Source organism: Osmia lignaria, chromosome 3 (genome assembly GCF_051020975.1).
Source record: "Osmia lignaria lignaria isolate PbOS001 chromosome 3, iyOsmLign1, whole genome shotgun sequence".
Taxonomy (NCBI): domain Eukaryota; kingdom Metazoa; phylum Arthropoda; class Insecta; order Hymenoptera; family Megachilidae; genus Osmia; species Osmia lignaria.
Genome location: NC_135034.1, coordinates 6,939,645 through 6,967,404, shown reverse-complemented (window position 1 = coordinate 6,967,404; position 27,760 = coordinate 6,939,645). Strand labels below are relative to the sequence as shown.

The following is a 27,760-nucleotide window of genomic DNA, read 5'->3' as shown; positions in this document are numbered from 1 at the left end:
TTAGAAGATATTGTGTGTCATCCGTGGAGACGAGCCAAATCCATGGTTATTCCAAAAGGCAAAGGGGAACTCGTGAATCTTGTTACAGAGAATTATGTGTTATTTCAATTACGACAGATATTTGATGCGATTTTAATCGTGTGATTTATAAATCGAGACTCAAACTTGCAAACCATATATTTAATTAGTATAATAATAATTACACTTAATTAATATTCGAAATATAATTTATAAAGAAACCGGGTAAAATTTTAAAAATGAAGATATGTGAAGAAATTAAAATAAAATTCCGAGGGTTAATCACTGTCGTAATTAAAAATTATTCTTCTTTCTTACAACATTATCTACAGACGTAGTCCAATAATCTGATATTGCTAAATCATTAAAATCCAACTGGATTAGATTTTTCTAAAAATGTTCAACTTTCGAACCACTATTTCCTCTGATTAAACTGCACGACTGCAGAGTGCATAAAACATCCCTCGGTCTACCAACACATATTTTCTAGGATCCGCGGGAGATCTCGCTGGGGAACACACACGTACGTGTTCGTGGCACTCGATAATTCACGCGAAGAGGGTCGATAATTAATTCGAGGTAGCACGATTACTCTGTTCGGGATCGAGCAGGCACCGACAGATTGCCGAGTGGCTGAAAGAGTCGAGGCACGAAGGAGAAAGCATCGAGTCGAGAAATAGGAGCGGTTGCACGTTGTTCCAGTGCACGGGATAAATTTAGATAATCTCGTGAAAAAGGACGGTCTTGTACCAGGAAGGCCGACGCCAGTATTCCACGCGGACGATATTATTATCGTACACAAAACGTCGCTTATTATCCCCGCGTGGAAAACCGCGCAAGGACGCGAGACAAGCGTTTTATTATTTATCCTACAGTTCATGGCAAAAATATACAGCTGATCAACCCACAATACAAATATTATTTCAATACAAATCCTGATACTCGTAAAAAATTGATCAGTTAAAAAAAAAGTTAAGCGTTTCAACCCTTAAATAATGAAGCAGGAATATTATTTCAAAGTTCAATGTATAATGTTTAAATAAAAAAAGAAAGGGATAGTGTAAAATTTGAAAAATTAAAATGATATGAAATATCAAATTAAATTAAAATTAGAGCTCTCTCCATGGTCCGCCGTTCGAGGGTTAACAAGTTGGAGCCCGCTTGGATATATCTACCCGTATAAAAATCAAAAAGTCGAAGCTAAAATTAAGATTAAACATTAAAAAAAAGGAATTGTAAAGACGATGATTTAACGAAGTAATCACGAGAAGAGCAACGTGCTCAAAAATCTATTTTTGCGGCCATTCACATCGAAAACATTGACTCACCGCTCGTCTCTCCGATGTCTTTGAACTCGTTCGCTAAATAAAGAGAATTTTAGCTAGAGAGAGAGTCGAAGGGAAAGGGAGAAACGGCAGGACCGCACGAAATAATCGCACGAGTCGCGAATAATAAATCAAACCGAGTCAACTTACCAGCGGGTTGGGCGAAAAGGGGGAAAAAAAAGAAAGGGACAGAGTAGAAAGGGTGAAGAAAAAGGGAAGACAGATGGAAGGGAGAGAAAGTATCTCTTCGAAACCGTGTCCCGTGCCATGCCACGTGCTTCGATTTTTTCCTCCCCTTTTTCCTTCTTCCACGATTTTCTTTCGCTCGTTATCTCCTTTAATAGGCTAAGGTAGTAGAAGCTTCTTTTTCTTTATATCTTACCACCTAATTAATCTTTTCCTCCAATGTTCTCTGTGTTACAGTATGAGAATTTTAACCCCTTCTTTGCTCCTGCCCATGACATATTCGCGCATGTACTTCAAAAGCAACACAATTTGAAAAAGTGTATTTTACAAAAGAAATGAAGAATTCTTTCTGAGCTTGCAAAAAATTATTTATTAATTAAATAATATTGGTAAAAAGAAAAGACGCAAGAAGATAACGATCAAACGTTACTTTTGTAGCTTTCGATTCTCTCTTCCTCGGATGGCGGACCACAGAGAGAAGCCCAATTTTAATTTAATTCATTATTTCATATTATTTTCACTTTTTTTTAATTTTACACTATTATTTTAAAATCGATTCTAAATCTAGTATCTATTATTTTAAAAATCTACCATTTGTTAAAATTACTCGTTGTATTTTTATATTACCCACCATCATTTCATACAAACTGTCAGATCCATCGAGTACACGGATCGTGAAAAAGTATCGGAGCAAACAAACGCCGTTGTAACACCAAACACAAAGCAACACTTTACTCGATCCTGGTAACAAAAATATCGAGCCTCGACCTCTACCGAATTCGTCCGTAACTCCGTTATCACCGTTATCACAGATTCGCTAGTTGGGCACACTATGTATATAAAACTCTGGCAATCCCGTGTGGACGCATGAAGCAGAACAAAGGCGTCCATTTAATAGAAACCTGGATGCATTTGAATTGCACGGAAATCGAGTCGATTCGCGTCGGGCGAAGTTTATTCGAAAGGCGTCGTGTCAGGAGACCGGTTCTCCCACGGTGCAGACACTGTGTTCCCTTCGTTTGCCACAGAATTTCGCAAAACATATTTTTTATATTTCCTTTCATCCCGTTTATGATACACTGCGAGAATGTTGGCATCGAAAATTATGAAGACAGAAAAGATGGTAATCATTTGTTGATTTATAAACCCTACAATAGGTAGTTGGCAAGTTGAATGCCATAAGTTGGATATCGACATCGCCAATTTTATATAATCAAAGAATTGAAAACATTAAAGAAAAAAGAGAATTTGAAAGATTCTAAATGTTAATTATTACACAATTGTTTGAATAAATGTGTATTAATTGAATTTTTTAATTTTCTACTGTATAAGCTGCGAACGATCTTATGAATTGACCTAATTATGAATTTCATGAACAGAATTTCCACATACCGATTAGGTGTTTAATTTTATTTGAAAGAAACTATGTATAATATCGTCTATGTCTTTCATTCTTTAAAAGGAAACTTCTGTTTTCGTCGATCGAATGCCAGGTGCATAGAATTCGAGGGTCGTCTGTCTGAAAATTATTAGAAGGGTCTCCCTAACTCGTCCCCCTAATGCCACCTAAGCTTTTTCCTACTTGTGAATTCGACTCACATTAGACTTCCTTCTATATTGTGTTTCAACGGTTTTATTACTAGATATATGGATATTTTAACACCAGAACCACTAGGCTTCAACCTATACTCAGAATAGATACTAGAACTTTAAATTAATGGCAATTAGTGGCATTAAAATAATTAATTAACCATGGAGGGAACTATAATTTTTATTTAATTATCACTGTCTTTTGTTTTAAATTATTCTTCCAATATATGCAACCCTTTCATTAAAAAATTATACATTTAACTTTAAGTTAATTACAGGATCTCCAGTTCAACAGATAATCTAAGCTGCAGATTTTATATTACTATCCTCTTGGAAAACAAAATTATCTTTCCTATATTTATCTGGAAAAAATTCTTTCATATCGTCCAGATATTGAAATTTGCAAATTGACCCTGGTTGCACCGTGAAGCGGCTATAATTTTTTTGTTCGCTTGTACATCGACGGGACGGGTCAAAAGACGGGCACGACAGGATGTTCTTATCGAACCGCGTGTTTCAGTCGAAGGTTCCAAGTGCAGAAGGTGTCGAGGTGCGACCTGCAGTCAAGGTCTAACCGGTCTTCGGGGCCCCGTGGCGATGGCCAGTCGGAGAAGCACTCGAAGCGGGGGATCTGGTTTTGAATTTTTCCTTTCTCAATATAGATCGTGACCGAGCGCATCTTATTCGTCTGCTTCGTGTAATTATACACGACCGCGTGATTCTCGCTTTTACGGTACTTCGTTTGCATCCTCTTCGCGAAATTGCTCCACTTTAAACCGATTTTATGCTACACTTGTGCGATTCTACATGGACTTTGTTCTAGTCTTTTTCTAAAACCTCATATTGAAATTTGATAAAAATCGAAAACCTTTTACGATTTAGATGTCATAAGGAGAGAATATTTTTTTTATTCAATTTAACCCTCGATCATTGAATCGTGGAGAGAGCCCGATTTTTAATTTAATTTTATATTTTATATACCAAATTTTACACTGTTTCTTTGAAAAATATAGATTTTACTTTATGTTAAGATCCTTGTAAGTATTCAATAAAGTATGTGTAATGTATTCTGTTTTGTCTTTTTATAAACAAACCTTTCTGGAATCTAGCAAAATTTCAATTATTTTCTAGGATTAAAATATCATACGGTATGATTATTTACACAAAACAATGAAAATCTTAATTGAATAAAATATTTATAATTAAATGAATGAATTCCAATTTTAAATATTATCTTACTTAAGTTGAGACATGAATAATTATCCTGAATAATTCCAATTATAATGTGTCTGACTAAACATAGTCATTACTACTGAAGCAGCCAAAGTGTTAAAAGAACTAACTGCTATCATGGCTCTCTCCATGGATTTAACTCATTCTAGGGTTAAAACAAAATCTGTTCCTGGAAATTAAACCCTTTGGCACTCCTAAGGCCAGTTACACTTAATTACCAGCTGAGTTAATTATCAAAACTCTATTTTTATAAATTTAGTAAAAACGTACAGGAAATGAAACTCGAGAGAAAGGACTTATTTCGTCCACAGTTTAAAGCTAGCAATTCTCCGGAAACGTTGAAACGGCTGCAAAATACCTGTGCGCTTCCGGCGAATTTGGCAAGCTCCGCGCCTTCCTGCTCGCTCCACCGCTACTTCCGCTGTTTCCCATTTTGATACAACACCGTCGCTACTCCTTTTCGCGTGCACCGTTCGAAATAGTATACACTTCTCGCGTGTACCGACACTTCTGAACGGTCGAAAGCGTCCCGATGAATCAACCGGTCGACGCGCTTGTAAATAAACAAACAGGGGACCAGACTGCGCGTTTCAACCGCGTCAAAAGACGAACACGTTGCTGCAGATAGGTTGCCCGTAGGACACACGGAGGAAAAGACTTCTTTTGTCACTGATTCACTCCAATTGGCATTCGATCTTATATCCTCCGCTTTTATTAGCTTCCTTTATACTCTTATTAATCTTTGCTCGAGTAGATTACGAGTCGAGGTCGAAAATTAAAAATGATACGATTCCTTTGTTTATAAGTTTTCATGACGATGATTCCTTCTACTTCGTCGAGAAACTTGCAGTTCTTAGACTTCGATTTCAAACGAGACCAAGAAAATATTAATATCCTTCGACTTCCTCGCCGAATGTTCCAGGCGGGATAGGCGTTGCGATCGAAAGTATCGGGTGAAAATTTGTTTGGATCCGATCACTCGCTGCATCGAGGGCTCGATATCGTCTCGATCCAATCACGGAAACCGCGAGAGAATCTACGCTCGACCATCGATGCAATATCCTCGCAAGGAATCGGTATACCGATCGTTTCCTCGCCGAGCATATTTTCTCTTTGTTTTCGTGTGCACCGGTTTCTCGGCTGGCTAGCTCGAAGAAGATGAAAAGAAAAAAAAAAAAAACACGAAGAAGATGGAAATAAGGAAAAGAAATAAGAAGAATATATATCCGAATGGTTGTACACGTCTAGTTAAAGCTTTTTCACTACACTGCACCGAGCCGACGACGACGATGCCTTATGGCGAGCTGTTCCACGGTCATGGTGTGGCCATGGTGTGTAGGCATCGTTGATGGCCCGTTTCGAACTGAGGCCCGCCGAGAGAGAACCATTCCCCTGTTCCCATAGCACGTGGCTTCTCTCTTTCGCTCTCTCCCTCCCTCGCTCTCTCCCCCACCAACTACCACAACCCAACTCTCCCTCCTTGTCACTGTTTCTCCCTTTCTCCCGTGGATCCCCATGCAGATGCAATACCTTCCCTTTACAACAGCCTCTTTTCTATAGGGTGTCCGAGAAAATAATCGTCACGATTTACAAAGGTTGGAAATATAAGAAATTGAAATTAAAAACCTTGAAACCTACACTATAAAGTATATTTAATATTGGAAGAGTAATTAAGGTCGATGGAAATAATTTACAGATTACGTTGGTGAATCTATGTCTCGGTTTGTAACTGAGAATTGTCGAAATTTTGAAACATATTAATAGACTGTGACATAACAGAGAATGTAAAAAATGTATATAATTTAGAAGAAAATGAAATAAATTGTTTGAAATATATAAAATATGCAAAATATTTTATAGAAACTGTCTGTATAAACATCCCTCGAACGACGGACCAGGAAGAGAGCGATATTTTTAATTTTCCATTATTTCCACGAAAATTTCCAAGAAAAATCAAGCTTCATCATTTGAGGATTAGATTTACAATTTTAGGACTGCAATTAATTTTATTAATTTTTTAACACCCTGTAGATTTCATATCTCCTCCACAATATTCGTGTGCCTATCTTTTCTCTTCTTTCTTACACACGTTCACTGTCCTCTCTTTCTACCCCGATATTGAACCCCCGGTTTCATCCCTCCTCGTCTGCCAGTATTCACCCCCATGGAGGTCTCTTCGTTGCTCACCCCCGGCATCTCCCAATCGTGTTGCTTTCCCTCCTGCTTTCTCCCATGGTACACGCATTTCACCCTCTCTCTCTCTCTCTCCCACTCTCTTTATGTGCCTCGTAACCTGTACGCACAGCCTCCGTAGGATTTCCCCTCTGTACCGATTCCACCAATCGCGTCGCGAGCCTTCCCTAAGAACCGACCAATCATTCCCGAACGCACGGGGTATTGTGAATTTTTAAATCATTTTTATGCTAATGCCCACATTTCTCCGTGCACGTGCACGTGCCAAGTATTGTGCCGAGACGCAACAATATGCTCGCTGTACACGCGGGACAGAACTCACCGCGTGTATCTTCTCTTCAGCTTTAAAACGCAAGCGTGTGTACAAATCGTGTAAACGGTACACGAGCAATTGTCTACGGGGTGACTCTAAAAATTTAACCCTTGAACCACGGAGCCTGGGTCAACCGAGACCCAAACTTACAAAACAAATACAAGTATTAACCTAAAGTTAATTTTAAAAATTAAAAAAATTAAACTAATATGAAATGCAAAATGAAATTAAATTTATCATACTTATCATTAGCAGAACCAGTATAATCACCTGAAATTATTATCACACGTCGTTAACATATTTACTCTTACAAATATTCTATTCATCATCAAACAGGATACACATAATAATTTAAAGAAGGTCACTTAAAAATGTTAAATACACAGACTGTGTATTTAATCACATTCACCCTAAACTTTTCAAGAAATAACTTTATCTCAAAGGGTTCCCTAATTCCTCCAGCCTGCTACATAAATAAACTCGTATCACATTTTAAAAGCACCTCGTATCCACCACTTTTTCATGCACAACCCACGTATATTGTAATTCAAATGCAACCGAAAGAAACGTCATTCCTACTTAAGAGCCATTGTAAATACGATCTATGCTACACGAAAGGAATATGATCACGATTTCAGAGCTACCCGTTAAGTTCTCGTTATACGAGCAGAGCTATAATACACCCACGCTGGCTTGTTTGTGTTGCAAGAAGGGAGTTCGAATGTATAAGCGCGGTTATATTGTGTGGCTACGAGACCACGGGTCTACACTCGGTCGTGGGCATAATGGAGCATTGTTAATATGTTAATGTTGAAACGTTTCCTAAAGGTTCCGACGGTTTACGTTTCTACGTTCCATCGAAGAATCGTTACACGCTCTATTAGACGACGAACCTTGAATTCCACTCGCCACGAATTTCCCTGCGGGATTCTTCTCCTATTTCGTTTAATTCCTACCATTTCCGATTCGTTTCCTCGTTTCATAACAAATAAAAGATGGCAACAAAATTTGTTGAAAGAAATTTTATAAATGGTATAAATATGTGAAGTTTCGTTTCTGACTCTCGGATGGCGGACCATGAAGAGAGCCGTCGATAAGTTAATATTCTTGAATACATTTTGGAAGTTTGGGTCACAATTAAATCAGGCTCCGCTGTTCAAAGGTTAATAAATTTCAATTTGAAAATAATTTGAGTGCTTTGTCCAATCAGAACAATTTTTCTTAAATTTGAACAAACCGAACTTAATTCTTGATTGGAATTCAAGGAATTTTAATCTGAAAATCAATTAGATGATACTTCGACTAATTATTAGCCACAGATTTTCATATTCAAAATGTTTTGCTAACTGACATAAGTGTTTTTGAGATTTGTCAATTAACAAACTCAAATCCTCCAGTGCCAAAGGTGCCTAAATTCTTAGCCTCACGTTCTGCCATTCTACACCAACGTCTCCTTCACCTTCACGAAACTTTTCTCGCGTGGGTTTAAAAATAACGACCTTGACAGTCGTGTATCAAGAAAAACCTGAAGTCAGTGGCTCCTTAATGTTCCGCCGAGTCGCGAAAGCAATTAACCAGGGAACGTGCGAGAGTAATTAAAATATTTGAAGCTCGTACACGCGGTTGCGTTAGTGTAATCATTACACTGTAATGAAACAGGGTCCCGTACCAGCGTACACAGGTACACACTGTGATATTCATGGTTGTTTGATGGTGTGAGCGTGCGTACAGCTTGATTAACGCGGACGTTAATGAGCACGCCGCTAGCACCGTTGGTCTGACGGGATCGATTCGAATGGCAGGAAGAATAAAAGTGTCACGAGCAGACCAAACTGATCGAAAAATTTCTACGAGATATACCAAGGAAACCGTGTAGACATTTATTAAAGTCTATGAGGATATATTGATCGAAATATTAATGAAATTCAGAGGAAATTGAGTAGACGTGGTTCACGTCTTCTTCAAAGACGCTATCCTTAAAGGTAAACGTTTGAGAATTTTATACGAGTTTACAGAGACTTCGAAGGGCTTTTAAGTAAAGTTCTATTAACCATTTTAACTGCCACGTTAAAAAAGTGCCGTTTTTATATTCTTTTTCTTTTCTTTGTAAAAATTCATTAAAAGCTTCAGTTTGTAAACATTATCATAGAAGAAAAATTACATGTAATTATTATGAAATATTGTTAAAGTTGTATATCTATGTCAGGTAATGTACATAAATATCTATGCCCGGTACTGTACGTAAGGTTGATACAAATATAAGTTACCAACAGTTACAATAAAAAAAGTTAAAATACACAGGGGTAAAGTAGGAATTCATTCAATCCTTTTTCTTTTTGTATTTACCTGTCATGTGTCATTGTTTCAATGACTCCAACTTTAACAAAAGTCGACAAGGTAAGGATTTGCTTAACCAGCATGCAGAAAGTGCACAAGAATGGCACTCTTCTTACCATTCGTCGATAACGAAGAAAGCTGTGTCTCCACTTACCTAGGCATGTCTTGAAGCTGCTTCGCTCTCTGCTTGTATCGTGAGAGGGCAAAAAGAAGGGCAAGGACTGGCCAGAGGGTTGATCCTGCCGCCAATTCCCCAGGATTCACCGAACCCACGTCCGCCCCGAGAGCTCGGAGCGCTCCCACGCAAAGGCTCACGTTCTCGACCTGCGCAACACAAACACAAAACCCCGTCATCGATCACAATATACTAAATAATGTGCATTTATTATAATGCAATATGTAAATTGATTGACAACTTTTCTCCATTGTTTTCGGTAAGGTGAATCGAAAACATGTTACGCAACAGGAACTTTCATTTTAAATAGACTAGCTGAAGTGGATGAGGAATGACTATGAAAGATACTAAAAGAGAATCCGATTACGTTAATCTTGAAATATCATCTAGGTAAAGTAAAGTTATGCTCTATTTGTAATCGAATTTATAATATTGGGTCACTTTAATGGGACCAGAATTTCCTTTCCATAATCTCACTTTTATTATCTTTTCTAATGATGAGCATCAATCAAAATTTATGGCTTACAACATTGATAATTATTTGAAATTATTGACAAATAATTCATATTTTCTGTCGCAATAAAAATTACTCCAAAGTGAAAATAATATGAAATATGAAATTGGATTAAAATTGGGGCTCTCTCCATGGTCCGCCAAACGAGGGTTAATCAAACGACTCCATATTCACAAGATAATAGCTCTTTTAGATGGATCGAAGACTAATATTATTTGTAATTTGGTCAATCTTATCATGTTGCAATAAATAAATGATTGTAAACATCAAAATACTCTAAAAATGATGGGAATTGATATCAGGTTGATGAGGATGAAGCATCAGGGTGAAAGGGGTTAACGAACAGTCCAGGATCCACGGTATCGAGGTGACTGGTACATACGGGTGTATGTACATACATAGTTTCGAAGATAGAGCAACTGGAGGAAGGCACGGTGTAGGTATACATAAAGGACGCGGCAGACCGGTGTACATATACAACACGACATTCTGCGAAACGTGACCGCCGTGACCATGGCTACCTTGTGCTAGCACGCGTGCCGTTGTGCCTCTTTTGTTTCCCATTGTTCCTAAGAGCCACGCCGGCTCCGGCTTTTACCCAGAAAACAAACCGTGCTCTCTACGTACTCTTGCGCACAGGGTGGTGAGAGGTACACCGAGCAATGGGAGATGACTCACCCGACAATACACCGAGCGGTGGGTGCCCACGCGTAGGTAACGACTAGAATCTCTTATGTGTTCGTTCCGTGTACGTTCACGGGGACAACGTGGAGGAAAAGCGAGGAAACGCGAACAGAGTAATCGACAAGTCGCGTTTCCACCTTCTTTCTCCCAATGGTAAATGGTCTCGATACGGGTGTTCCGTTTCACAACATAGGTATCGAGCCATTTCATAAGTCTGACCATTTTGCTGAGTCACTTTTTTGCCTCGGCAGATTCTTCACGAGTTTATACCGTGTGTTTTAACGCGTCGGCTACCCAGCTGGAGCTATTGAAAATTTCATTAGCTGGTCAAAATCTTATCTATTATTTTTACAATGCCCTTTGTTCAAGCGTCTCTTTATCGGGGTCCATTAACGGTGAACCTTTGAGACGAATAAGACGAAGAGTGATAAAAGGTTGCAAGCTTTTGCGGAATTTGAAGTGGAATACAGCAGCTCGCGACTGACTCCTCTTCGAGCACTCACAGGTTATCCGCACGGGATGACAGCCGTAAATGGCGATGTCGCTTTTTAATGCATTCCTCTGTCTACCTACCGAGCCTGCACTTAGCTGTATCCAGCAGCTCGAAAAAGTGGATCTTGGACTTAAGGGAGACATTGCGCTTTCCTAATAAAGGGTCGAAGGTGCATCCAACAGGTTGTTCTATTCTCGACATTGGTCGCCAAGCTTTTTCCTTCGAATTCTTTTATTATCCGACTGGACGTTATATGCAGTTGGATACACGCGCTTGCTTGGGAAAGTATTTGAAACTTTTACTTTTCATTGTATTCGAAAATTCTTAGAACACTTTTCTAGCCATCTTTATATTATCATAATTTTATAATTTCACCCTTTATCCCATGGTTTTTTATTTTATTAATTACAACTTGAAAGTTATTAATTTTTCTAGCTTTAGATTTAACCCTTGGAGCTCTCCTCCATGGTCCGCCATCCGAAGGTTAATCCAAATGCAATTTGATAAATCTACTCATTTGAATACAAATATTTTTCGAAACTAAGGAAATCAGAAGTCACGAGCACCCAATTAACAGGGTTCATTTGTAAATGCGATCAGCAGATGCCTGGATACCTGTCGCGAGTATTCGTCGGGTTTATAATTCAGAAACTGTGACCGAGGAAGGAGAACGGCCGAGCACCAAACATGGCAAGAGATGTCCTCTTATGGTAACGTTCTCGCTTCTCCGCACTACAGCGTCGAAATAAAAAAGAACAAATGCTTGTGAATCTCCTATCTATCTCTTTCTAACTTTCCACTTCGATTCGTACACGTGTGTTATTATAAATCGTTTCTAATGCTATCTTTTATATTATTTAAACTATTTTGCTATTTTAATTTTATTCTAAATTTATTCTAAATGAATTTACTAGACAAGTGTTAGTTTTTATTATTTTTATGTCATCAAATGATGTCAGACTTTCTACGTTTCGAAATTCGCTATTTGATACGCAACAACTTCGTATTTATCAAGTTCAAGCAATCAATTTACGAGCACCATACAATGGACGCCGTAACGAAAGGGTTAAACGCTCGAAGCAAATGCGTCAAGAGCAGTAGACATATGTTCCACTGTTGAACAACGAATTTTTCGCACGGCCTCTCAACGATTTCAACGCTTTCCATCAGCAATAGAATTTCTACAATGACCAACACCGATCATGCCTTTATGTATTACACGTGTATTCCCTCGGCTGACTTCTCTTGTTATGATATTGCCCGAAGGTATACATCACGTTCGAGGTCTTTCCAGTTCCGGATCAGAACGCCCATCGCTGACAGATTGTTAATGACATTCGTGATTCAATCGCGCAATATCTAATTACTAAATTTATACAATCATTGGTTTTTTGAATATTTACTTATAGCTTTTGCGATAGCTGCTGATAATAAACGATTTGTAAGGAATTTGTACAACTGTACAAAAATATGTAAAAATAAAGCTTTCAGTAGAGGCGGGCATAAGGAAAGGGTTAATTAGGAAATCGCTCTTTTTGTCCAAGTAAACGCATTCTTGGACCGTTTGCAAAGTGGCCGAGTCATAATAACGTGAAACCTAACACTCGCGAAATTCAAGTTACTCACTGTTTTCACTGGAAACGAGAGTACAGAATGTTCCGCTGCGAATTAGATATTTAAATGACCGTTGTAAGGAAGAAAGTCGAGCTGGTAAGAATCATAGTGTAATTATTATTATTTATTAATTAATCGTTATCAAGATAATGGATAATGGATAATGGACAAGCTATTATATTAATAACGGAAAGTAGCAAATAAAAAACTTGTAATTTGAAAATTAACTATCCCTAATTTTGACCCTCGGGCGACGGACCATGAAGAGAGCTTCAATTTTAATGTAATTTTGTATTTCATATTATTTTCATTATCTATAATTTCAGGCTGTTCCTTTAAAGTGGTCGCTAATGATTAATGCGATCATTAGAAATAAAAAATATCTAAAAAAATTTCGAATTTCTCTAGAATAAATTATTGAAACGTTCAATAGAAACAAAGTGTCACATGTTTAGCAATGCAAGTCGGTAGGCGCATTTAGCGGATACATGTGTAGAATATAAATCACTCGATTCTTATCCAATGGAAGAAGGAAGTGGTCATTCGTTACGGTTACTTATTTCCGTTATCATTTTAATGGACCCGTTCGACTGTCAATTTCGCTACTGACAAGACAAAATGGTATACCGTTAATCCTTAAACAGCGGATGCTGGGTCATTCAAGACCCGGCCTTAACTTGAAATTGTATCATCTGAGTGATACCATAATAATTATGTAATAATTTAAACAGAATCTTCAGGAAATAATAAAATATTTTTTCTTTTAAATTGGATTAAACGACTAGAATCTTTTTAAAAATCAAAAGAAATTAATTTATTCGATGTCTTCTCGCTACTAATAAAAAAATGTATCTTTCTCTGATATAAAACATGTATTAGCATGTTTTATTAAATAACTTCCAATTTAATGAGAATACTAATCTTGTCGTACCAGGAAAATGTAGGTTACATATAAAAAATTAATATCTCTCAGGTCGTTATGAGTAATCGACCGAAGAGGAAAAATATTATTGATTCATGAATTTATAGATGGTTATACGATTGTATGGTTTTTATGCACATGTCATGATTGCTAATGTAAACTGTTGATTTGATGTGGAAACCTAACGAATGAATGGAATTTTAATTTGTACAACTTTTCCTTTAACACGTATTACATACCTACATTTGTCCTTGCATCAATCTGTTAAACTGTTAAGAGAATTCTCGTAATTATCTTTAAACACGTAATTCTTGAAGCTAACAATTTTAAATTCAATCAAGAGACTAAATGTAAAAATGAAATTTTAATTTCATTGTCGCTCAACTTTGCTCTAAATAATTAATCTCTGACATGACACATTTACCCACTCGTGTGTTCGATTGATATCGATAGCTGTAACCTTCTCGTCTAATCAAGTGCATAAAATAGACGAAAAGAAGTTTAGTAGCTAGAAGGACAGCTCCTAATCTCGGTTTCTCGGTGGTTAGAGAAACCGATAGATAGAGAGATTATTTTTAGAGAAGGCTCGTGCCTACGGGACTTTCCTCGGTGTTAAACAGTCATCGCATTTATCTGTCAGATATAGACCGGCTTTTCTTGTCACGGGCCATGTGCTTCTTTAACTCGCTGTTACATATAGACCTTGTTTCATAATTATCGCCAGAGTAAGGAAGTGAAAAACAGCGGAAGAGGAAATGTGGGAAACAACAAAATCATCGTTAATTTTTTTTAAAATTCATTAAAATATAATCATTTTTAATTATTGCGAATATACGCGATTGTTTTTTATAAGTGAGATACCCGGCTATCTTAAAAGGAATATCTGAATACAATATATTTTGTCGAGCATCGAGGCTCTTATTTCTTCAAAAATCCATGGAGAGATTAAATCACTGACCTGGCAATATAACGAGAGCCTACTATATTATAGAAAAAATTCTCAGAACAAAGTTACACTACTTCAAAGGGAAATTTTGTTTTCAAAATCATTCTTTTTTAAATTATTCATAGTCATCCATAAATTATATGAGGTACTAAATTAAATTAAAATTGGGGCTCTCTCTTCCACCGTCTTAAAGTTAAGAGGAACCTTAAATAGCAGACACGAAATTCACGATTCGATTAAAAGAGCCTGAAGAGTCGCTAATTAACGTCGCAAATAACTAACGAATCGTTTATCCTTCGAGGTGCTGGCGAGTTAAAATTCAAGCCGAGTTTTCACGAAACCTTTTCCAGACAATTCCAAGCGACCAGGAGATTCCTGGCAAGTTTAACCTGATTTCCTGCAAGAACGTGCATGCTCGAACGCCGCCAGCACGGGAAATACGAACATTACACGATTATCATCTGGTTTGTTAGTTAATTATAGTTAATAGTTACCTCGAGGTCTGATAAAAGACCATCGAGTGTAGAGAAGTTGATTGTACCAATTCAGTGCTTCTGCAGTGTCATCCACGAGTCGAATTTCATCAACATTGTTTAAGTAGAATAAGTATGATAAGTGGATAATCGTCGTCGCACTTTGACGGTGACGTACTTCAAAATTAGTACTTAAAAATTTTAGAAAACGTTATCCGAAGAAAATAAAAATATTTTTAAAAAATTCTCACAATTCTAATTGCACCGCTGCATGGGACAGTATAATTGAAGTAATTCTCTTCTATAAAATATTAATTGGATGTTGTTCGAGTCGTAGTAGTTTCCCTTCCGCGTCAACAAAAAACGAATTACTCTTTCATCGCAAATTACACTTCATTCTCTCGACAAACGAATATAAATGATATACGTTCAAGTTCTAGTTCCCTCGAGCACGTTTCCCATCGCCTAGCCTCACCTTCCTGATACGATCCATCCAACTAGTACAAAGGCTAGCGAATCAATCTACCAGATGGAGGCGAAGAGAAATCATCCTTAATGGTCCCAACGAGCCAAAGAATTCACGGAACGTGCATAACGGTGATGGTGTAATCCTTCGAGAAAAAAATTGGTGGCAAAAAAAAAAAGAAGAATAAGTATCGAACGGTAGCTAATAATCGCCTTGAGCCCCGTTGGACCTTCTCGAACAGCTCGCGTTACTTTGTCAGGTTCTCGTCGGGTTACCAGAACACGCTTGAGAGTACTCGAATTCAATTCACCTTGGCCGGTTCGATGATATCGAGAAATGATTGCAATGGTTACCCTGCGGATTACAAACTGCGAAATCATTCCACCGCTTGGTTTCGCAACCGAGGATAGTTCTGGCCGAACTCCAAGCGATCGATGATTCATTTTCAACACCTCTACCTGGTAATTGTGCATTGACAAAATTTATAACGCAAGAGTAATTAATTTAGGTGAATTCCAAGCGATCTGATTATCGTTAAGTTAAAGAAGTTAAAGAATTCGAAATGGTGCATAATTCAGTAAATCGGCTCAAGGGCACTTTTGACCATCTTATCCTGATATACTTTTTTTTCGAAAATAATAATATACCGTTTCGCGATGACGAAATTGAAATTATTGTATATCATTTGCTCACGTATCAATTGACCCTATTAAAGGTGTTGCGGTTTGCACACCCAGGCTCTTGAAACCGCTCGATTTGTGCGAGATATGCAAACGTTCCGACGATTGTTCGTACAACGAAATTACGTAATCAGTCGTTGAATCATATCGAACGCGTTCCATGCTGATTAAACTTTCACGTTTCCATGAATGAAAAATGAATAATTATTTCAGTGAAACGAATCATTTCTTTGAATGGTACAATCTCGTTCAGTATCACGGTAGAATTTTCATTACTGGGATTAATTGAAGTTGAAACACATGCATAATAATTAACAAAATGTAATTACAATTTATCGCATCGTATCTTTTACAAATTTAACCCTTAATTAACGTTACGCTTTTCTGTGACGTAATTGACATGTTTAATATGTTTAAAAATGTAATTTAGAAGATGAATACCTATTATACTTTGATAATTATAAACTGAAGGAACTTATGTACACTTTGACTTCAAACTTTGGATGACACGATTCAACTTAATTTTTTAATTAAAAAAATTTGGATTTTTATGTTTGATGAACGAACGATATCAGTTCAGGGTTAAACAGAACTATCAATAATAAATTGTCATTTATTTAAATATTTAAAATATATGACAATACGTGTCAATTTTCAGCAGAAACTATATTAATAAAATGTCAAGTGTTTAGATATTTAAATATTCTTTAGGTTCTAAAAAAATGACAAGGAAGAAAGAAGCATTTCGTAAGAACGCAGACAATGGTTCTACAGGGTATTTGTACACGTTAAACAGTCATGCTACATTCTAGGAAAAAACTTGATGTCTGGAGGTGAAAATACTTGCGCTTGTTTTCCACGGTTGCATTGTTGTGTGTCGACACGCGTTGAAAACGTTTCAGGAAAAACGAGCTGACATATAGGTTGACGAATGAGGAAGAAAGGCCACGAACGGCTATGGCGGGAAACACGAGCGAAAAAAGAGAAAAAGAAAATACAAAACGAAGGGACACAAATACACTTCCCTCTATTTTTTGCATTGAATAGGTTCGGGTGTTTTAAATCTTCATGTGTGAAAACTATTGATACTGTGCGATAGATTACTGTTTTTTGATAAGTATGATAATATAGAAAGCAGGACTATATTACTCGTGGACAGAACCACAATTTTAATTAAATTGTCTACCATTTATGGAATCATTTGGAGTACCCACTGACGGCGGACCATGGAGAAAGTCAAATGATATTAATCATTAATATTCATTTTGAGAAGTTATACCTTATTAATATTGATAAAATATTTATGGAGCCATTTTGATTAACCCTTTTGAATAGCGGACCATGGAGAGAGCCCTAATTTTAGATTGAAACCTTCTTGCATACGATTTGTAAGTTTGAATCACGAGTGGCTCAAGCTCTGCTATGCAGATTAAATATCAGCAAATATTTTATAAATAACACTCCCCTACAATTATTTCCAAACTAATTTAATTTTCCATGAAACAACACCGTATCCGTTTTCACAATCATATTTCACCGCAACACCCATAATCCTGTACAATATTTTTTCAATATGTATCAGGTGCAAGGGAACAGAAGTGCATCGTGTTAACCAGATACTAATTCGTTGAAAATACAAGCTGTACAAGGTGTGCTCGTTGAAAACTGAGAGAGGTTCGAGTGAAACAGACTGGCGGGGAACGTTGAACGATCACGGATCGTTGCACGTGGCTGTGGCAATTCCGCGTGCGTGCACACGCGCGTGAAATACCGCGAGTCGATGAGCCATAGTCTGACTAATTGCGTTCGAGCTTCGTTTCGCTTTTGGCCGTTCGCGATTCGAGAAAAAATTTGCAACCGACCCCGTCGACAAATTTCAATGAAATTGCACGGCACGCCCTCGAGTAAACGCAAACACCGTTTAATACCGTCGCGTTTCCGTGCGCGGTCCCGTGAAAACGTTCAGCTCGCGGAAATAAACGTACCGTTGAATAACGTTTAATCGTAGCTTCGTTGATGCACTATATATTCTCTTTTTCGTCCATCGCCTCGATCGTAAAAGGTACCATTATCCTGCCATTTTATATGTGCTTTTCGGTTTGTTAATGGGACAGCGGGATGAGCAGGAAATGAAATTGAATTTAGCTTCTGCTTCTGACTCGATGAAAATGGAATATATTGGTTTTATCGAAATACAGCGGAATCCGCTTATTATTGTCCACTTTAGGATTTGCAATTTTTCAGAAAGTTAAACAGAGGATAAATAATTTTAATATTATATCAATTTTCTAAGATAGAAAGTGGAACACTTGGATATAATTAAAAATATTAGATAGTGGAAATAATTACGGATAATAGGAATAACAAATCATTGTTGAAATAATAGAAAGTGCAAGATTAAGGGGTGGTCTTAGGGAGGCTACAGCCCCGGGCCCTAATTTATGACGTCAAAAAATATGGAATGAATTTTTTTTGTAATGTTACCCCTTTCCTTCACGATTGAATATTATTTAATTTTATTTAGAACTAGGTTCTAATTTTTGAACTAATAAAATTTGCAATAACTTTTACAAGGCATTCAGTGTTAATAATATCTATCTAATAGCAAATACAATTAGTCATTCTACCTTCAATACTCCATTATTGAATAAAATTATTACATGTATGTACATGTTTCTCGATAAAATGTCGACTATCATCTTGTAGAATTCATAAAATCACATTCTACCTTCCTTCAGCTATACCCGCATGAAAATTGAAAGGGTATGCGGCGGTTGTGCGAATACGCAAATATTCCGAGATGAATAACACATACGTAGATATACATAATACGGAGGCCGCGTAGAAAACCGATTCAGATGAACGTGACTCTTTTTCAAACGGCTCTTTTGCTTCGCGGCTGCTGCGTTTCCCGACCAAGAACACCGGAAATGCTGGAATTCGTTTCAACGCGACCGGGAGCTCTAAAGGTCGTTCTTTTTTGCCAGCAAGTATAACGGCTGACACGTTCCTCATCGATATTATTAAGTTGCTACAAAATATCTGTTATACAACTTTCTATTATTTTAATTTATTATATAACTTTCTATTTATATTAATCTAAAATTAAATGTGAAATTTTGAACAATTTTCAGAGGAAATAATTCCAGTAAAGATTAAATCATTCGCGTGGTAATATAACGAGAGTCTATTGCAGTTTTCCTTCCTGATTGCAAGAAAAATAAGCTTGGAAGTTCACGTCAGGTTAAAAGCACAGTTTCACCAGTTTTGTCACCGTATCGGAAAAGCATTAAGGAACTATGTAAGCACCTGCTGTAAAATTTGACTTTCATTAACTTCTGAAAGTAGAGCACTCGGTAATTAAGAACTTTGCTGCAGAGATTATTTCAATTTTACAAGAAGTGCCTTCCATCGTTCCAAATTAGGTTAAAATATATTTCAGAAACAATCATGAAAGTTACTTATTTTTGTCTTACAATCATTTACAAAATAAAGTTTTCAATTGAAAGAAAAATCACCATAACTGTTAAAAAAAAGAAAAATTATTGTACCTACTAAATAATTCTTTAGTGTAAAATTTCAATTTTTTTGCAATTACTTACTGAAAGAAAAGAAGAGGAAAAACCATACGCTGTATCACAGGGAAAAACCGAGCTATAATTTTCTTGAATCCCGTGTGATCCTTACGTATCATTAAATCCTTGGAACGACGGAAGTGGGATCACTTACGTAAGGTCGTATAAGTGCGACAGGTATGCGAGTCCTTCGACGAGAATTACCAACACCCGCATTAACTTGTGATACGCGTATGTACACAGACGCTTTGGGTTAAGGCTGCCGTGCAATTTATTTTACGTTCGTTTTAAGAGGCAATTCGACGGTACGTGTATACACCACCGGTGGTTGCTGATGTACAGCAACGCGGTTTTATGATTTTACGATTATCCGACAGCACGTCACTAAACGACGGTAATAATTTAATAAACCGAAGATGAACAGGCAAATTGCTGGTTATTTGTGCTTGGTAGGAAACGTTTTAAAAATCGTCTGAAAGCACGTGCAATTAAATAGAAATGAAAGGAAGAGGAAGCGATAATGGAATAACAAACGACGAACGTTTATCTGATTTTAACTTGCAAATTAAATTGGAAATCACGAAGATAAATATACGAATAAATGATTTCAGCGAAATAATACTTTGTATCATTAAGTGAAAATAATATTTTTTTGGTATTATTATATTTAATAAGATTTTCCTGGACTCGAGAAACCAGGATCTGTTACTCAAGCCAGTCTCCATGGTATACAGTATAGAGATTTAAATTGAAATTACGGTCTCGACGTCGCTAATTACTTCTATCACGAGTGGAATTAAAATTGCACGAGCTGCTCAATAGGCCAGAGCATGCACTTTCCTGACTGTCGACTGTTGCACATGTGATCGTGTCAGATCTGCTTAAGGTCGAGCCAGAGGCAGGGAACTTCGTTTAGTATCATATACATTGACATCATTGTCGTCAACAATTGCTGTCATTTCAACTAACATTCCTTGAACTTCATAAACTTAGCCCTCGTGCATCGTTGCAATAATTCTTATACTTATTGAAGATATTTAACTCTAATTAATGTTGAATGATTGCAGGGTCATTTGGACCTAGCTACAAATTCAAAATATGCACAATATACAAAGTATATTAATGAATTTTATGTTTCACACAATTTGGCTTATTAAATCTGTATACAATAGCGACGTTCTAATTATGGATCAAAATGACCATAATCCAAAACGTCCATCAAGGATTAAAGTATACCATGTCACCCTAATACTTTGTTATGCAAAATGCAAAAAAGGATTCTATTTACGTGAAAAACAGGAAGGCTATCATTTTAAAAAATAGTGCAATTGCAAAATGCACATGCACTATTGCATTTGTTCTTTCCTCTAAGGCTATTTTCTAACTTCAACTAGAAAAAATTATATGCAACGTAATTAGTAATATGTTAATTAGGTAATATCGTAATATTAGTCAGTCGCTAATGAGTTAATTGCCGATGAATGAAAAATCATTTCAATCATTGAAATTTAATAAAAACATTACCTCTTATCGTTACAAGAATACACTTCTTCCTCGTCCTCCATTCGCAGATACATTTTTCAAAAACTGTTCCAAATTACGCATCGCGGTAACAATAGCGGTATTTACGAAGATTCGTCTATTTCGATCCAACGATTCCACTGAAACCGTTCTTGAATCACCATCGTATAACTCGCGAACGATAAGAGTTCAACGATTTATGAACTTGCACTGTCAAAATAAGGTCACCCTAGAAATTTCTTTGGAAAATATCCTATTATATTTTCAACCGCGTCAATCTTCTATTATTAGAATAAAAGAATCGTTACATTGATTCAGTTCTAAGGTAAAGAGTCTTTGATAGAAGGTTATGCTGATTGAATCTGGTTAAACAAAAGTCATGAAGGGCATTTGTCGTCATGTTGGTCGTGACCAATTCATTGTCGCTTCAACGAGAGAGCGAAAATATCACTTCGACTGGCCATGCCTATTTATAAACCTTCTTAAGGAGATTCTCGGACGTTTCGTTTATTCCTTTATTTCTCTTTTGCAACAATAACGCCTCCCTCTTTGTTCGGTTACACCGAAACCGTGGACCCTTAACACTTTCGCTGGAAAGCGTCCTCCAAAAACGATTAAAATTATTTCATTCAAAAAGGCATTGTTAATTTTGCATACTAAATGAACATTAGTATTAAACCTTGAACAGCGGAGTTTGAATCTATCCTGTATGCAGTAAATGTTTTTCGGTTAAAGTGCATCTTAGCGAAAGGGTTAAATAGTGTTCATAAAGCAAGGTGGTGAATCAATGTATCTGGTAAGAAACAGGACGATTGATCGTCGTATCGTGTTCAACGTATCCTTTACACAGCAAGGATCTTACCGAGGCTCGCAAAACCTTCATCGTATTTTCTTCTCCAGTTTTCATCTTTCTACGCTCATTTTAAACTCGTTCGTTTAAAAATTATGTATTTTACTTTAGATTAATATCCTTGTATACTTTTTGTAAATTTGGGTCATGATTGACTTAGGTTCAAGGGTTAAGGGTTAACGTTTCAATGTTTAGATAACAGGAAGAATGATTTCAAGTTTCAGTTCCGGTTGATCTAGTTATCTTGTGTATTCTACAAATCCTGTATTTACTAGCATTGGCGGGAAAATATAATTAGAGAAACTGTTGCAGCATTCGCAGCAACAGGCCACCGCTCCTCGAGCACTACTCGATGATAGATATAGACCACAGACGCAGAGCAGATAGTCACTCGCTTCCGAGTATATTTTCAATCTTTTCGATTAAGTAAATTTCTATTTCATTGAAAAGTTTATTTTATAACATTTTATAATTGCAACCCTTCCTCCATAAGTCTCTTTCTTCAAACAATAAACAATTAAGACATCTTGCAGCAATTAGAAGCTGTCCTTTATTTTATCAGTTGCATTCTTTTTTTATTCTTATATTCTCTATTAAATGAAACTGGCAAGAAAAATATTTTCTTATTTTATGATATTCAGTTGATTTGAAAAATTCAATTTTATTGAAGTGAAACAAATGTTTTCTTATCTCAGCACACTGACACCGAGATTATCTCAGTTTAAATATACTTCCAAGTATTTACATTTTCTTCGATTAAACAAATTCCTTCAGTGAAATGAACAAAACAAGTCCTGAAAATCTTCAATACAGTTTCGTCAATTTCTAACACTTTTAGAATTATAATATCATTTTCCTAGTGAGTCCTTTTCATTAAATAATTTATTAACTTTTATTGCCATTGGAATTGCCATTGGAGTTTAACCAGATGTCATGCAAACGAGTTCTAACATTTTTAAAAATACAAATAAACAAGAATTATTACCATAATCCCCTTGCACAATAATATTAATGAATTCATAACAAACACATATCTAATTTTAGCAAAGATTAATAATGATTTTACACTGATTGTTCACTTCTATTGAACTATATCTAATTTTAAAACGTCAAATGGGGCAATCAACTGACTTGTAACGTGTAAAATCAATTAATCGAAAGCCTTATTACTATCATGCAGTTAATTAGTACTGATAACTTATAACTTGTGGCTTGCAAAATTTCACTAATAACATCAACTCAACCTTCAGAGACCCAATTTTAAAAATTATTCTTCAAATATATAAAATCCTTTCGTTTAACCCAGTGACCCAGACTTCGCTATTCAAGAATTAATAGTACAGAATAGCCCATACGAAATGTCAAATAATTACCAGTGTGTTAAATTTTATTTTATCTCCAATCAATGACCACAGAAACCATCATAGTAGTCAACATCATTAATGACATTCATCTACGACACAGTTCTAACTTCAAGGATCATCCACCTTTATCCTACCGCATCCACTCTCACATTGCCAAATAGTTTCAAAATCTTTTAAGAAAAACACTCACGTTCTATTGATTTTCATTATTAATCGAAATTAATCAATAATCTTCTGAAGCGAAGAATAAATTTTCAAGGAGTTAGATTTCGTAACGAAGGTGTTAACGTTCACGGTGGTCCAATTGTCTGAGAGGATTTTCCGTTGACAAAACGCGAGGTGCACGTAGCAAGATCGACAGCAGCATCCGTGCTACCGGATCACCCGTGAGACACTAACCGACGAGAGACAGAGAACGCAGACACGAGGTTGAGGTAAGCTACACCGCAATTGGTCCGGTTGGTAGGTGGAGGAGAGTATGTTAGCAGGCTAGAGAGAAGGAAAGAGAGGAACGGAACGTGTAGAAAAGTGGACGGGATGGGAAGCAGAAAGTAAGCAGGTACGTAGTGGGAGTCGAGTAGTAGTCGGGTGCGCGTGTATCAGCTTTAAAAGCAGGTATCCACCACGTGGCCGGTAATCAGGGGTCATGCATTTTTCGTTAAACGACCTAATCTGTGTATTAGATCATTAAGTTCATTTCTGTATGCAAAAGATATTCTCTAAGATTTTTTTTCAAACTTATCCTTTCAATTTTTGAAATTTGAAATATAAGAGTTGTTCATATTTTGAAAGCTAATATTGAAATTGAAATTTGCAATCTTGAATAATATTAACCCTTAGCTGGCACACTTCACCAGAATAACAAATCTGGCACACTGGGGAAAATTCTTAGATAATCTTTGAAAGTTGTTTTAACATATTCCATAGCTAATTTTGGGAAAATTAAATACTAGATTGAAAAAAAAATAACTTTTTCAAATTAGCTGGGGTCGTATCATACCTCACAGTACCAGCTAAGTGTTAAATAGAGGATTTTCATTATTGAATTGAATATGTTACAACCAATTATGACATTTGCCCAATTTACATAATATTTTTCACAAACTGTACACTCGTGATCGAATAAAGTTTCCCCATCTATATAAATCTGTGTTGGTACAACAAACGCGTTTCGTTTACTTATTTTTTTTTTATATTCTTCTGATGAAAATGAAGATTCACTCACGTTCCTACGATTATGTAACAATAAAACCATCGAGTTGTACACTGTCCACAAAAAAATCTCTTCTTGCCGGACACTAATTAACGACAGAACAAGGGTTAGAATTATAGCGAAGAGAAAAGAACCGTTCGGAAATTGCATGCTATGTGGGTGCATCAGCGCCTTCTTGTACACATTTTTCCTATTCCCACGTTCCTTCTTGGTGATTAGCCAGCTAACTATCGTCAATACACCTTGCGCACGAGCTTCAGTTAATTATAGCAATCAACAACGAGGAAAGTTGAATGTATTTACAAATGACAAATAATGAACAATACGTTAGTCGCAAATGACGAATGATCTTTCATTTGAATTAAAATTGCAAATAAAACAGAGTTATCTGAAGATAATGAACGAACATTTGTTCGAACAATATAAATGATTAATTTGAATGAAATTAATAAAATCTGTATGAAGATCGTGAAAATCTCTTTGAAATTATATTTTTCAATAAAAAAACACACAATTTTCAATTGAAATAGAAAATTTTCTTTTGAAAATACCAATAATATTTTATTGATGACACAGTACAGCTGTAAAAAGAAGCTACTATTACCTGAACAATTATATATGTGTTAATAGTTAGTAAAATATTATTTAATCATAAAAGCTATTATGGGAATGGTTAAGGGTACTTTATTTTCTGAAAGAAAAAGAGTGGAGTATTTTTCAGAAAGGTGTCTTAACGGGAAACCACACCCATGTTTCCTGGCTATTCACTCGATCCCTCTTTCAACCTGCTGTGTAAACATTCCGTCCATATCTGGGACACCTGTAGCGAACCTTTTCGTCAGCCTAAGGACCCACCGGTAATAGAGTATTTACACTTGTCCTCGACCCTCTACGATCTCTATATCTTTGCAACGAATAATCACGCCATTCACCTTTCTTTTATTCTCTCAAAAATAACTAGTAATTAAGGGGACTAATTTATAAATTTTAAATTTTTACATGGAGTAAGTCCAGGAAAGATGGACCAGATACCTATTTTTAAAAGTATTTATCAAACACGCTACCCATTGGTATTGTATTGTTTTAACCCTTTGAAGGCGATCACAGTAATCATAGTAATTTGTACTTATTGTGTTACATTCTTGATACAAAACACAGTTATAATTTCAAATAACAATACTCTGTAGAAACTTAAAAATGCTCCGCCCTCAAAGGGTTAATGAAAGCTAATGAACGTTCCTCAGTTTTAGTAAATTTTAGTAGATGAAAATTAATATTTTAATTTCTAGTAAGAACAAATATTTTTTTACACAGCTCTAAAAAATAGAATCATTTTATTGCCTGGGAAGAAGATGGCACAAGAAGTGACATTTTTCAAAATATTTTAATTAGGAACAGAAATGGTTAATTAAATATGTCTCTCTAATTCTAAATGCCTCAAATAAAATATGATTGTTATCATAGTTATTTTTTGCAATACTATAACATGAAAATGAAATGATTATCAGATAAGATTTTTAAAAGTGCCCAGGTCCGGCAAACAAATAAAACATCAAAATCTAATCTCTAAAAATAAATACAAGGAAAGAAAAACTTCTGCCAGTTCAAAAGCAGTGTTGTTTATAAAACAGTAACTAAATTTATTTTTGCTTATTGTTTTTTTTTCAGAAAATCATCATTTGGATGTTTTTAAAAGAGTCATCGACTAAACCGGAACTGGTGGCCGGCGTCGCATCTCTGACCGTCCGAGTCGGTCCATCGCGATCTATTTCTATTTCACGAAGAGTCCACTGCCGTGAGAGTGACTCATTGGGTGTATACATTATTAGTCAACCGACCGTCTTTTAACGATCTTACGCTAATAAATTATAAATAAAAGCCAGGTATTTTCGAGTAAATATATATAGGACACGCCATACCCAGTGCGATAGGAAACTTTCTCTTTAAAGATACTCGTAAAATCATTTTCATTTATCTGTACTAGATAATTAGAATATTTTATAAGGAAATTGATAACTTTATCATTACTTGTAATGTAATAACAGAGTACTAATTGTAAATATAAAATGAAGAAAGTGAAAATAAAATTTATTTCTACATACTTTTATTTAAAAAATTCCATTTAAATTTGCAAAAATCGTTAATTAGAAACAAAGATATTAACTTAAAGTTAAATGTATAATTTTTAAATAAAAGGATTTCATATAGTGAAAGAGTAATTTTAAAGGAACACTGTAAAATTTAGAACATGATAATAATATGAAATGCAAAATTAAATTAAAATTGTGCCTCTCTATATGGTCCACCGTCCGAGGGTTAATAACCTGGTAACGAGGACAATCCAATCTTGAAACAATCATTCCACGCATTACGACATAATATACACGGTAAATTATACTTGATTGATTGCTTTGTACCAATCTATAATTTCTTAATAAATGCAAAAAAGGCACTGGGAGGTAGGTGTCAACACAGTTTTTCGAAACTTTTGTTAGATCACCGATCATGTACTAACCACGTACAGTCAATTACGAAAGTCTTCATATACCTCGTAAAAAGACCATTTTAATTAATCCTTATTCGGATAGATGGTTTCCTGGGGCCATTATCTCATTTAAGTACCATTTTACCAAACTGGTAAGTGCTATCGAATTTACTCAACTACATTTAAGTATTTCAAAATATAAATTTTTAGATAATTATGTTAACATAAACATTAAAGCACCTTTAATTTGAGGTAAAGCTACTGCGACTTTGATTAAGGCAAATTAATTATTTTTTATTTTATTACTAACGTTCTAGATTTTCTGAGAACGTCTGAACGTTCTGCGATGAATTATTTCGAAAACTTAAGATCAAATAAAATTTAATTTTCTAAATACTGTATATGAAGATGGGGCTTTTGTAGAAATTGTTAAGAATTTTTTAAAATTTTCATTATCGATGAGCTTTCCTATAATCACTTGATTTAAAGTGTTCGAAATTTTCTCGTAAAATATTTTACTTTGAAAAAGTTGAAAGAACTCTGAAAAAATAGCAAACGTACCATAAATCTAGCACAAATTCAGAACGAAC

At 35.8% G+C, this 27,760-nt stretch overlaps 1 protein-coding gene across 13 annotated transcripts in view; it reads right to left on the bottom strand.

Moving 5' to 3' along the window:
• Positions 1 to 27,760, bottom strand: part of sick (sickie) — a 181,638-nt gene that overhangs the window by 99,030 nt on the left and 54,848 nt on the right. For 9 of the 13 annotated variants that reach the window (XR_013065268.1, XM_034326691.2, XM_076693414.1 and 6 more), the window contains one exon: positions 9,350 to 9,519. Coding sequence is in view for 12 of the 13 variants with exons in the window: in XM_034326691.2 (XP_034182582.2) it covers positions 9,350 to 9,519 (170 nt within the window). In the remaining variant the exon portion in view is untranslated. Of the gene's footprint in view, positions 1 to 4,710; positions 5,729 to 9,349; positions 9,520 to 21,261; positions 21,411 to 23,481; positions 23,868 to 27,760 lie in introns of those variants that run through there. The other 4 variants (XM_034326696.2, XM_076693415.1, XM_034326697.2 and 1 more) reach the window with 4 other exon arrangements.